We start from the raw sequence: 14429 nt of genomic DNA, 5'->3' as shown, positions 1-14429 counted from the left end.
ATAAAGGTAGTAAGACAGTTAAGGACAGGTGGGGACGGTGGCACCCTGGGGAATACACACCCTACTGATTTTTTGAGCCCTGTGTGACTCAGAAAGAACAGGCCTGCAGGTCAGGTGTGGCTACAGCTGTTCCTCTGCCACCCCTTCTTCCAAAGAGAACCACTCTGATGCCTCTTCGCAACTAGTAAGTGTATTTCACGATGATCATGCAAACTCCATTCTCTGTAATTAGACAGGATCTCGCTGATGCCTGCATCTTCTTCCAGAACCTTCTGTCAGGTGTCAATAGAGTTCTCTAAGGAGCCATCTACTAATCTGACTTTACATAAGTTGTCACTGAAAGCCGAACACCTATAAATCTATAGATTGATAAATATATAGGTATTTGTATCTATATTTATATGATAATACATACAGCATATACATAATACGTTATATATATTTGCCATATATAAATATATAGATTTGTAGGAAGCAAGTAAAGGGAAGGGTGGGGGGAAGAGGCAGATAACTAACAGACATAGAACATCTCCCAGCTGCTGCGCTTCTGCCAAGTGCTGCACCCACGTCCCACTGATTGATGGGGGAGAAAGAATCTTCTCCTCAGCCCCTGGCCAAGCCTGGTAACCTTCCTATTTCATTAATGGATCTTCCAACCAGAAACTTTTCTTTCTCATCTGAGGCTAAAAGCCCCTCAGAACACAGCCAGCCATTCATTCAGTTAAGGGTCCCAGCCCTCGAATTTGTGATAATCACACCCTCAGCTTATGGCGAACACAGAGAAGTACCCCTCATCTACCCCCATGACACCTGTGTAGAGCTCCCTCAATGCCCTTCTGCCAGGCCCATCCTACTCTGTACAACAATCCTGTCTGCGGTGGCTGGTTTACTTTGGATGAATTAACTGAGTGTGAGATCAGGTCTTATTAGTTGTTCTATCCCGCCACTTAGCATATCTCCTGACACACAGTAGGTGCTCAATAAATGTTTGTCGAATGAATGAGTGAATGACCAAGTGTGGAACAGGGAGGGTGAGGGATTGAACAGGTGGAGAGGAAGCTATAAAGAAGGGTGGATTCCAATCTCTATTTGCATGTCATATCTTTCATTGATAGATTTATCGGATGAGTAAGATTTGAGGAAGTTAGTGCTATCCATTTGCATATAAAGAATTCAAGTGCTAATTATTATCTCTTCATTAAAGCAAGTCTTCTGTAGACTTCTTACTGGACGATGGAACAGTTAGTTGGTTCCATTTTATTTTTTATCAGTACTAGAAACAGAGTTATTCTATTTTTTAAATCTAAACGTTAGATTGGTGGGAATAAGCCATATTGTCTTGCACCAAAAAAAAAAAAAAAAAAAGCAGGGTGGGGGAACGCACCCTTTTTTTCCCTAAAGCTCTTATTTCCTAACCACTTTTATCAGTTCTGGCTGAGCTTATTCTCCAATTCTCTTTCCTATTTATGAGCAAATGTTTCAAGTTTGCACCAAAAGAACACACAGACCTTCAACTGCCAAATCTGGATACTTATTGCCATCTATCTGAAATGATAAGACATTTTCTGAGACTCCTCTGCTATTTCACTGTGTTTTGATCTCCAGCTTAAGCCACCAAGATTGATGGCTTGGGGACTTGGCTGGGGGTGGGACGTCTCAGCTCCTGCCAACTCTCCGTTGTCACATCAACACATCCAGGTCCTGCACTGTCACAGCCTCAGCCTCTCGCCATCGTTGAACTGGCTGACCCTTATCTGACGCAATGTTACCTTTCTAAATTGAATGCAGCTACATCTGGGTAGGGTTTTCAGGGCAATTTTTCCTTTTTACTGAAAGCTTCTTTTTTATCCATCCCATCTCTAAATCAAAAAGTTGTTCATGCATAAAATATATACCAGGCAGAGGAGAGGCAATTAGTCTCACAAAGCACATTCCTTGGCAATGAGCATTTTCTGTTCACCTCTCTGGTCATCCTCGGGCTTAACAACCATCATTTAAGGCCGCATCTTGCTGCACTCACAGGCCAGGGTGCCCCCCCTCTAGTCAGAGAATCTACTCTCCCACCCCAGCCATAATCATAATACCAGCTTCTATCTATGTGAGCCAGGTGACTCTTCGTGACTGGATTCCCTCTCTGAGGTTTTCTTTTGTTCTAAAGCCTGAAAATGCTACTCTATCCCCAGGGGCCTTTAACAGGTGTACACTTTTACTAGTGTGACCAACTCGTCCCTGACTGCCGGCGACTTTCTTATAGTTCTAGCACTGGAAGTTCTGTGTCCTGAGCACCCCCTCCGTCCCAGGCAAAACGGGACAGCTGGTCACCCTAACTTGAAAGCCGAAGGGAGAGACCTTTCTTTGTGACTACAGGTAAAGGTTGAACGAAGTGGAAAACGTATCAAAACAGATTCTGAAATAATTGATTGAATTCTTTTTTGATTCAGAAAATACACGAGTGCCTACCAAGGGGACACACAAGAGCCTAAGACATGGTGCCCTAACAGCGAAGTTTCAGTCCCCAAATGCACTTAGTGACAGGAGCTGACCAGACAATGAGAGCAAGAGAGAAACAATCCCTGACTTGACAGAACGAACAGGCAATTACCTCAAGAGTGGTAAGTGCTGTGGAGGCGGGAGAGGGAGGACACTAGCTGCATAAAAGGAGGGAGGATATTTCTGTGGTTTTCACAGCTGTAAGGTGCCCCGCATTTCTATGCTGACAAAAGACATTTCTAGGTGCTTTTTTTTCTTATGAAATAGTTTACCTGTCACCCACCAAAATAACCCAGTCCACATTCTTTACACATTCTCATGCTAAAGCTTATCATTCTAGGTTTCCATTATTACATTCTTTTTTTTTTTAAATAAATTTATTTATTTATTTTTGGCTGCGTTGGGTCTTTGTTCCTGTGCACAGGCTTTCTCTAGTTGTGGTGAGCGGGGGCTACTCTTCGTTGTGGTGCGCAGGCTTCTCACTGAGGTAGCTTCTATTGCTGCGGAGCATGGGCTCTAGGCGTGCGGGCTTCAGTAATTGTGGCACGTAGGCTCAGTAGTTGTGGCTCGCGGGCTCTAGAGCACAGGCTCAGTAGTTGTGGCACACGGGCTTAGTTGCTCCGTGGCATGTGGGATCTTCCCGGACCAGGGCTCGAACCCGTGTCCCCTGCATTGGCAGGTAGATTCTTAACCACTGCGCCACCAGGGAAGCCCTCCATTATTACATTCTTATATGAATGCCTAACTAGGAAATCGAGCATCTTCCTTTTAGAGGCATAGGTACTGGAAAATTTAAGTCTAGGCATCAAGCCATTTTTACATATGTTGAAGTTAAAGTTTAAATCTGATTGAACACAAGCAAGACTCAAGAGTCCATATGGCTCGTTCCAGTGGAGCAAACAACTTTGAGTTCAGCAGCTGGTTTGTTCAAACAAGATAATCAGTCCCCTTGACTTATTTAGAACATACTTCAAATATTTAGCTTCTCAGTTCAAAGCGTTTCTGCCCGAGTGTGGTTCATTTTTCTATCAGCATGATAAACTGCAACAATGGATTTATATTGGAGACGTTTTCATTCCTAGGAATGTATTTCACTGTTTCGTGGGGTTTTTTTTAAAGACTGTGCTGTTCACTGGGCTGTTTGCAGGGAAACAGTGTCCCTGCATGGTCAGGAAGCATCACTGCAGCAACCGTCTGTGCACTGGTATGAATATGTGGGTTGATATATTCATTTTCTCACCTTCTCTTCTTAACAAACTTATTATTTCATAACATCGAATTATGATGTAATTGGAGGTAATTTTGTTGTTCGGTCAAATTCATTAGCTATTAGTTTTTTAATAACATATACTGAAGTTATGTGATAAATGTGAACTAATTCAAGGGAAGGAAGAATCAACCATAGCGACATGAACCTTGTCATTTTAGTCAAACTGAGTGCATAAAATGGCACCCGGACACTTGAAAATCCTTGCCATTTCACTAAACTAGGAGGGTAGGAAGAAGTGGAGATGCAGCAGAAGTAATGGAAAATGTTTTCTTTTGGTTCTTTATCAATTTTGTCCTCCAGACACTCAAAAGAGCATCAAAGAATATCCCGCCAGGGCTATAGGGATTGCCAGAGACAGGAAACAGCCACAAGAACCAGTGAAACTCTTAAAAATACAAAATTATTTTGCTTGGAACGCTAAATTTATCACCAATCACTATACTTCACATTACTAAAAATGCCAGTGAAGAGGAAGGGGGACAGTACAAAGGTATCTTGTGGTGGGAGCTTTTCCTGTCTGCTTATTTGGCTGCGTAGAAATTCGTAAGTATACCAACTCTTCAAACTAAACGGCTTCCCTCTGTACAGAGGCACCAGGTAATACTCACCACCACACTACTACTTGCTGGACAACTGGAGTTATTTGAAATCTACCTGATGAGTGAAGAGGTGAGAGCGTGGAGAAACATTACTTGGATTTGCAAAACAATAGACTGACTAAGCCCAAAAGAAGGGATTTCCAATTCTTCTGAGAGGAAGTACTTTTTATTTGACCAAAATTTAGTGTATGTATGGGCCAACGAGCAGAAGGTAAGTGGGAGGAAAAAGGAGGAAGGAGAGAGAGGGGTCTCAGTTATAGAAACCTACCAAGTAAGGCTGGACCCTTCACCTATTGATCGAAGTGAGGACAGACTCTCAACCTCATAGCTACTTGTTCAGTTGTTCATTCTCTATTTTTCCATTAATTAATTAATTGTATTTATTTATAAAAGTAAATTTATAAATTTTTTAAAATTTATTAATATATTTAAATTTTTATTTATTTCTATAAGTAAATAAATACTTACAATAACCAACCAACAGACTTACTAGGAATATACTGGTTCCAAGGATACAAAAAATAGTTCTTAAAACTAAAAATAGAGCTACCATATGATCCTGTAATCCCACTCCTGGGCATATATCCAGAGAACACCATAACTCGAAAAAGATACATGCACCCCAACATTCATTGCAGCACTATTTACAATAGCCAAGACATGGAAGCAACCCAAATGTCCACTGACAGATGAATGGATAAGGAAGATGTGGTAACATATACACAGAGGAATATTACTCAGCCATAAAAAAGAATGAAATAATGCCATTTGCAGCAACAAGGATGGACCTAGAGATTATCATACTAAGTGAAGCAAGCCAGACAATGAAAGACAAATATGATATGCCGTTGCTTATATGTGGAATCTAAAAAAAAAAAACGATACAAATGAACTTATATTCAAAATAGAAATAGACACACAGACATAGAAAACAAACTTATGGTTACCAAAGGGGGAAGGGGTGTAGGGATAAATTAGGAGTTTGGGATTAACATATACACACTAATGTTAATTAACATTAACACTACTACATAAAATGGATAACCAACAAGGACCTGCTATATAGAACAGGAAACTAAAATCAATATTTTTAAATAACCTATAAGGGAAAAGAATCTGAAAAAAAAATATGTATGTATAACTGAATCACTTTGCTGTACACCTGAAACTAACACAACATTGTAAATCAACTATACTTCAATTTAAAAAAATGATTCTTGCTTTTTAAAAGACCTTTAAACAAACAAACACGATACAACGTAAGTGTCATGCTAGAGGTATACACAAGGTACCCATGGGAAAAAAGAAATCTAAAATGAAAGAAATGGACTGAAAAGGAATAAGTACCAGGGCTGTATGGAGGGGCATGAATATTTGTTAATAACCAATTATTCTATTCTATTCTATTCTATCCCACCAGACCTATGTTATTACCAGTCTACTGTACTTCTAAAGAGAAAAAACTTAACGAGGAAAAAAATGTTTCTCTATCAAACAAAGATAATAAATATTAATTCCTCTTTCTCCATAGCATCTTACTCTTTTCCTTTTCCTTTGCACAACTGACAAAAATACATTTAATATCTGTCTCCCCTACTAAACTGTGAGCTCTGTGAAGGCAGGAACCATGTCTATTTTCTTCAAAATTGTGTGCCTAGTATCACACAGTTAATTGTGTCCTAGAATCTAGGACATAACAGGAGCTTGACTATCTGGGGAAAGAATAAATAAAAAGGCCGGAACATCATGGGAAACAATAGGGGAAATGCAGCTGCACAGCATAGCGAGATCAGCTCGGTGCTTTGTGTCCACGTAGAGGGTGGGATAAGGAAGGTGGGAGGGAGACACAAGAGGGAGGAGATATGGGGATATACGTATATGTATAGCTGATTCACTTTGTTATACAGCAGAAACTAACACACCATTGTAAAGCAATTATACTCCAATAAAGATGTTAAAAAAAAATGAGGGGGCAGCAGCATCATTTTGGTAGAGCGGGTCCAGAGACCAGGCAAGCGCCGCCCAAGTAAGAAAGAACAGGAGGCGCCAACAGGCATCCTTGGAGAGAGCCAGGCCCCAGAGCATGTCATTAGGGTGCTAGAAAGGCACTGTGAACTTGTGGGAGCATCACCGGGGGGAGCTTTCTGATGCGTCGGGTCTCCTTTCGACTTACCTTTTATTCCCGGAAGACCTGGTGCCCCTGGATCCCCCACGAGGCCTCTTGGCCCAGGATCCCCCATTTCTCCTGGATGTCCCTGCAGCCCAGGCAGCCCTGGATTACCTGAGGACGACAGGGAGGTTTTGCAGACACCCAGACGATATGAGTTTCGTGAAATGGGAAGGTCATCTATATTCTTAATCTATGGGTAACTGGGATACTGTTTTATTACTTTTTCTTTCTAGACCTCCTAACTTAATCTCAAGAGGAGAAAATACACTTGAGTGATTAAAGTTGCCAATTATGATTTGAAATGCTCACTTGATTCTGAATTGGCAAGAGGAGGAGCCGTTAAAATGTTGTGTTGAATGTGTGCTGTTTGGCTTAAGTCTAAAGGAGAATAGGAAACCAGCCTCCTGAATGGTAGGTGCATGAGGGAAGGTTGGAAAGGAGCTTTCCTCTGTCAGACCATCGCTTTGTGCCTGGTATCTTCCTAGGTGCGTGACAGGCGCTGTCTTCGTTTACTCCCAGACCAACTCAGTGATGTTGGTCTATCTCCAATTTACAGGTGAGGAATAGTACATTTAAGTGACTTGTCCAAAGTCACAGGTTGGGGAAAAGGCAGAGCCAGCTTCTTCCCCTACACCAAGAGATAGATGAGTGCCCGGGAACTCTGCAGGCTCCTTTCGAGGTACCTGGACACCCCGCTGGTCCAGAGGAGCCAGGCGGTCCTGGCCTTCCGGGTGGTCCTCCAGGTCCTTGAACACCGGGCAAGCCCTGCTCTCCAGGTGCTCCCAAATGTCCTAAAGAAAAAAGGACCAGACATCTGAGTAGTTGTAGTTGCTCTTCAAGGTGGTGAATCTATAAAACCTCCAACTTCAGCTCTCTTTTCTATTCTTACTTTTTTACATGTACAATTTTTCTGTTGAAAAGATAACATTAAGGAAAAATGGAAAACAAAACACCTATAATCCCACCAATTTAATACAGTGTTTCATATGTATAACAAATGTGCAAATAAGGCCTACAATTTTATATTCTGATTTTTTAATTAGCTAGCATTGCATCATAAGTAATTTTCCAAGCTTGATATCATTTTCCTAATTATTGTTTTTAAATAACTGGCTGATAGCTTATTGAGTTAACCCTAATTAAATTAATTAATCTAATTTTCTCTACTGTTGGCCGTCCATGTTATTTCTAACTCTTGCTGTTATGCATAATGATCTTTATACATCTTTAATCAATTTTTTCTCCTATTAAATTATTTCCTCAGGAAAAATTCCTAAGAGTAGAATTTTTGGTTCTTTTTAATGCATTTTTAAATGCTCAAGGATTTTAAAGTAAATCACAGACATCGTGGAATTTCATCCCTAAATATTTCAGGAGGTAAGTCTGAAAAATAACATTTTCCTATGTGGCCAAAGTAACATTATCACAGCCAAGAAAATTAATAATGACCCTTAATATCATATAATCCTCCTTCCATATTTGAGTTTTCTCAATCATCCCCTCAATGTCCTTCACAGCCGGTGAGTCCACACCAGGTCCCATTCCACAACCACACATTACATCTGGTGGATACATCTATTAGGTTAAAAAAAACCTACTACAGTCCCCTTCTCAGGACAGTGACGTGCTGAAGAGAAAGGCCCAACTGTTCTGAGTCTTCTAGAACAGACCATTCAGCATTTGGTTCTTGACAGAGGTTGCCAAATGGTTTGGATAAATGCTCTACCAGCTCACAGCCCTACACGTCACCCACACACAGCCCCAAGACCATCATTCCATGTGCTCACTGAGGACTTTCTAATTTGTTGATTTGTTTTCTTGCTAATTTAGTAAGGATGAAATGATATTTCAGACTTCCTTTAAATTAAATTTCTTTGATTACTAGAGAAGATGACTTCCCCATGTGTTTATTTATAATGTATGACTTTAATATCAATACAATTTATATTTGTAGGATAAACCAATAGTCTGTGCTGAAAATGACCAGTTGAATCTGCAAATAAAATATGTGGTTCTGTATTTACAAACCCACGGGGGTCACAGTCACTATTTATTATAACACACAAGAGAAACAAGCCTATGTTAGTCTATACTTGTTCCCAATCAAATTTGAGATCTATGAGCTTCACTGTGTATTGTTTTCTTCATCCTGAAAATATTCCTATGGTAAAGGGAAGGCAGCCTTTTCCCACCTCCAAATGAAGAAACTGAAATATTAAAGCCTTGCCTCTCCAATCACAGTTATATTAAGAACAGAACCTGTGAGTTAAGCTGTACTGTATTTTCTCTCTGAAATAGAGAAAAGGAAGGTAGAACTGAACCCAGTACAATCATATAAAATCCCCTGAGACAGGCTGCAGATCTACGCCTTCTTGATAGGCTTGTTCAAATTCAATGCAGCATTTTTCAAGCCAATGGAAATTGCATGTTTAGGTAAACTCTGTGCTGGTGAATAACATATGATGCAATTTTAAAATTTTAAGCAAAAGCTATGGCATTTGGGAAAGGGAACCATTTAAACGGTGACAACCACAGGAGACCAGAGAAATTACACCAAGGCAAATTTTCTTGAAAAAGTTAGCCTACATATAAAATAACTCAGTTCTATGATTTTTAACTTACAGTATTAGGTAATATCAAAGGTTTCCATTTTGGACTCTTCTTAGCTTATAAAATCTTACTATCTTAAAGGTTTACATAAAAATACCAGTAAGTGTGGAAAAATCTCTTCATGTTTTGCTGACTGCTGATGACAATGATGAATTACACTTTCCATTTGTGTAGCAATTTTTAGTTTATAAATTGCTTTCAAGGAATCTCATTTGATCCTCAGAACAACCTGTAATATGCATAGGGCCAGTTTACAGGTGAGGAAATAGCTCAAAGATGATAAGCAACTTGCCCAAGACCATATGCTCAGTGGGAAAGGAGGTTGACTTTGAACCAGTGATTTTCCTTTCTGAGACCTCCCTCTGGTACTTTTTATGAGCCTCCACAATGCTAACCTCAAAGCTATTTTCCCCTCCAAATGTACACGTAAGCTGTACATTTCAGTTAAAATATTATATTATCTAAATCTATTTGACCATGCCAGAGGTAAAGGACCCGTATGAAAGGGAGTGGGGAAGGAAGTTTTTGCCAGTGCAATAGCTTGTTTTCCTGTTAGACTTCCATTTTAGCAATCTTATGGTGTAAAAACAAAGATTAATTCATTCTCCTTATTTTAAATGTTCCTTCCCAGTGTCCATAATTTACTGAATCGTGGATATTTATAGAGTGTAAAGACGACTCAAAATCTATAGGGCTTCCCTGGTGGCGCAGTGGTTGACAGTCTGCCTGCAGATGCAGGGGACGCGGGTTCGTGCCCCGGTCCGAAAGGATCCCACATGCCGCGGAGCGGCTGGGCCCATGAGCCATGGCCACTGAGCCTGCGCGTCCGGAGCCTGTGCTCCACAACGGGAGAGGCCACAGCAGTGAGAGGCCCACGTACCGCAAAAAAAAAAAAAAAAACTATAAAATTTCTGAAGTTAAAAATAATAAAAAAATTGATTTATCCTTTAAAGTAAATAAATAAATAAAAATAAAGAAATAAAATTTCCCATAATAGTTCTTCTCAGATATTCTTTCTGTTGTATGGAATGAAACATGGCCACTGCCGAAGAGAATTTTAAGGTAATACACAAAACTATTAATATGAGATATTTTAATTTACAGTGGACCCATCTAAATACAAGCCTGGCTTCTAACCTGTCCACTATCAGCTGAATGACATTGGGCATCACTTATGGAACCAATCATCTGTGAAGAAACAAATTCTTTCCAGGCAGTGGATATCCCTGTGCACAGAGCTGTGTACATTTGTCTGCTTATTGACTTAAGATATATTCCTACACGTGGAATTACTAAGTAAAAGCACGTGTATGTTTTGTCAGCTGTGGGTCGTCCACTGTAACGAGCCGCAACCTCTACCGGAGAGCAGGAACTCCCTGGAACATCACAGTCTGTTCTGAGGGATTACACATCTATTGTTGCTGATACATGAAGTGCTGTTTGGAAAGACTGAGATTTGTTGTTGATGATGAGGCTTTACGTTCCTTTGGTTTGGTTTTGAGTAAACTAGGTACTTAGTAAAGGAGGTATTCAATCATATCTCAGCAACTGCACTCCTCAGGGCATTCACCTATGCTTTTCTTTTTTCTTTGGCCACACCATGAGGCTTGTGGGATCTTAGTTCCTTGACCAGGGATCGAACCCGTGCACCCTGCAGGGAAGTGCGGAGTCCTAAACACTGGACCCCCAGGGAAGTCCCTCGCCTATGCTTTTCTGAGTAGGAAAGAAAGGGCTGGAATGACAACCTGCAGCTGCAGTCAGCTGAGTGGTTATTGTTAATGTATCATTTTTTTTTTTTTTTTTTTGCGGTACGCGGGCCTCTCACTGCTGTGGCCTCTCCCGTCGTGGAGCACAGGCTCCGGATGCGCAGGCTCAGTGGCCATGGCTCACGGGCCCAGCCGCTCCGCGGCATGTGGGATCTTCCCGGACTGGGGCACGAACCCGTGTCCCCTCCATCGGCAGGCGGAGTCTCAACCACTGCGCCACCAGGGGAGCCCCTAATGTATCATTTTTAGTTATAGATTTGCAAAACAGTCCGAATTTTAATTGCTTGCAATAATCATTTTTGACCCTGCCAAAATCTGGGCATGCCTAGGGAAGTGTGTTGTTAACATCCTAGGTCATGGGAGCCATGGTGGAGAAAAGATGGTGAGTTGCTGGTGTATAATCCTGGTGTCCTCCTAGGCCAGTGCTTATACATAATCCTTCTGATAGGTATCTTAATGAGCGAAGGGAGAATATAATACTGATACAACCACTGCCAGCTAGGAAGATAAAGTAATTGCACTATTTTTCAAACCAAACTTACTCTTTTTTGTTTTAATAAGAAAAGTATGTAGCTATACCTGGATATCCAGGGCTACCTGGCTCACCCTTTGGACCAGGTAGGCCAAACTGACTTGCAGGTTCCCCTTTGTATCCTGTAAGTGATAAAATGCACATAACATTATTTAAGAGAGTTTAATTTTGTTCATACAAGTGACTTAATAACTTTCATGATACTTCCCTTTATAGTCTATCCTCAATGTTCCAAGAGAGGATTTTTGAAACAATGCTTTTTTTTTTCTTACATAAGAACAAATAGAAACATAGATGCAAGCTGTGATTTAAACACACACACACACACACACTATTTTATAGTTCAAAACGGTCATAAGAAACTATAAATCTTAATAAGTTTAAATTTTTAAATTTTCTAAAATAATTTCAAATTTAGGGATCTATTTAAGAAATTACTTGGCATTGAGTATCCTTATATTGTTTTTTAGAAACAGAAAGCAGAAACTGTCACTGTTTCAGCTGCTGCAATCACATTTCAAGCTCTCTTCAAGGAAGCTCAACTCGGTGTCCTTGTAAAAAACCGAAATCACAAGTCATCTTACTGATGACTTCACAAGAGATGGTACTTTGGAGGCCATTGTAGGCAGTTGGAGGCCATTGTAGGCAGTGACCCCTACAGTCCCACAGAGCTGTTCCACACTGCTGCTGCATCCTTCCAGACACAAGGACTTACATTATAGCTGGGAGCCAATTACAAATGGAGGACTCAAAATGGTATGGTAGGGAAGGGCAAGAAATTGATGGGATTACAAGGGAAGAGAGCTAATTAGGCATGTTTTAAAGCATCTACACACGAACACCCCTTTTAAAGGGTCCCACCCACACCTATGGTAGGTTCTCTTCCACCTGACCCTACTCATAATTGTGGTTAATTGTTTGAAGGGTATGAATCTGGTTCCTCCCAGGTCAGCCAGTCTTTCCTTTAGGAATTGTAATAAAATGTAAGAACTTGAGGCCCTTGCCTATTGAGGCAGAAATCAAAAGCATCTTCACGATGTCCTAATATAGAGCATGATCAAGTGCAATCCAAACACATCCAGAAAGGATACTGAATAGAGAGTGATAAAGCCAATTGGTAGGCAGGTAAGTAAAAAACAGACCACGGAGAAAAGTCTCAAGAGAAAAATCCATGGATTTCCCAAGGGCTAGGTTCCTTCAGACTATGGTCCTGCAGAACTATCTTATCTGTGGGCTCCACGAGACAGCTTTTACTCCAAGTACCTTCATTGCATTTTGTTTCCTTGCAAACATGGCCAAATACAAGTAGGAAGGAAACAAGAAGAAATAGGTTTGTTCTTTGAGAGAGGCAAAGGGTCTATAATAAATGGATAGATGAGTAGAAGAGGACTGAGTTCTGAACACTGACTGAAGCTATAAAATGTCAAAATAAAATATGAAAACTTCCCTATTTGTAACTATTTCTAAAGAGAAGATCTAAGTTATTCTTTCTGAATAAATACATGTTCACAGTTCACTTTTTCTTACAGCAATTATCATGTTATTTATGGAGTGTCTCTCAAAGCGTAAAGCATGTTTCACTGGTAGTAAGGGAGAAGATTTTTAGGTGGTTCACTAATTACTGTTTCTGATTTTAAAGTTATTTATTTTAATCTGTATTAAAATAAAATATAACTGTACCACAAGCCTGTGAATTCACAGATAGTGAGAATAAGACTAAGGTTAAAAAGGTGAATCATTTTAAAGTAGATTTAAAGAAAAATATTAACCCAATGGTACACAAAAATAGTAAAAAAATATTAAAGCTTTTGTGTAAACGCTGCAATTTAAGATACCCTGGATTTGTTTGTTTTGTTTGCCTGGATAAAGGGTTAACGAAACCTCTCTTTCTCTGAGGACATTTTTTACCTTGGGTTAACTTCCTGTTCCTATTTCTCTGGAAACCTGATAAAGGCAGAATGTAAGTTGTGTTACAAGGCAATAGTCTTTGGCACAAATTAAACTAAGGCCTGTGAGGCCAAATCCAGCCTGCAGCCTGTTGCAAAGAAAGTTTTATTGGAACACAGCTACAGCCCTTTGTTTGCATACTGTCTACGGCTGCTTTCATGCTGTGTGTGCTTTCATGCACAGCTGTTATAGCAGAGACCACACAGCTGAAGATATTTATGATCTGGCCCTTTGAGAAAAACACATTTGCTGACCCTTGGCTTATGGTAAAAATAACTCAACTGTAGATTATGTGTGGCCCAGGAATTCTTAACTGAACTATTAGCACTTGGTGGGAAGTCATGGCTTTGGCCTTCTCCGTGTACCGTGACTCTTGTAACTGGGTCGCCAAAAGCTGTACCTATGGAGTCCTTAGAAGAGATACTGGCTCCTGTGGGGCACGGGGCCATGGACCACCAATGCGAATCTGTCTCCTGGCACCTGAGCTGTCATTTATAGAGCTGCAGTCACTAGGACAGCTGAGAGTACTCCCACCAAGGAGGAAATTATGCTATGCCTGCAAGCATGCTGTTTTCTGTATGGTACCCTTAGATCTGAATGACAAATATAGATGATTTAGGTCTCGTTTTGACTATCTAGTAGAGTCTAAAAAGAACTCTTTGAATGTTGCAGTTTGTTTGATATACTTTACTTTTCATGCCAGAGGTACCTGCTCACAATGCTACAAATACCCAGGACTATAAGCTTAATGGACGGCTGCTGTATCTCCAAACCATACCTTTAGGTCCTCTTGTACCATCAATTCCTGAAAGTCCAGGGGGCCCTGGAGAACCTGGCTCACCCTGATAGTTTAATGAAACAGAAATAAGATTGTAATCGAATTTCAAATACAAATGACACATGCTTGACATGATCCAGTTATAATTTTCTAGAACTAACTTGGTTTTTATAATTTGCAGTGGTAAAGAAAATTGGAAATGCATTGCAAGCATACTACTACATGCATCTAGGTTTTAAAAGTTGACGAAAGTCTTCCAGAATTAGT

At 40.3% G+C, this 14429-nt stretch overlaps 1 protein-coding gene across 1 annotated transcript in view; it reads right to left on the bottom strand.

The window, feature by feature from the left end:
• COL4A4 (collagen type IV alpha 4 chain) overlaps positions 1-14429 on the bottom strand; it is a 135821-nt gene that overhangs the window by 20866 nt on the left and 100526 nt on the right. The window contains exons 34-37 of the mRNA XM_067740375.1: positions 14163-14226; positions 11485-11559; positions 7213-7320; positions 6533-6640 (exon numbers count right to left, since the gene is read on the bottom strand). Coding sequence (XP_067596476.1) covers positions 6533-6640; positions 7213-7320; positions 11485-11559; positions 14163-14226 — 355 coding nt within the window. The remainder of the gene's footprint in view (positions 1-6532; positions 6641-7212; positions 7321-11484; positions 11560-14162; positions 14227-14429) is intronic.

Source organism: Pseudorca crassidens, chromosome 6 (genome assembly GCF_039906515.1).
Source record: "Pseudorca crassidens isolate mPseCra1 chromosome 6, mPseCra1.hap1, whole genome shotgun sequence".
Classification (NCBI taxonomy): Eukaryota; Metazoa; Chordata; class Mammalia; order Artiodactyla; family Delphinidae; genus Pseudorca; species Pseudorca crassidens.
The sequence above is the reverse complement of the archived record's forward strand: the minus strand, read 5'-3'. Positions and strand labels throughout refer to the sequence as shown.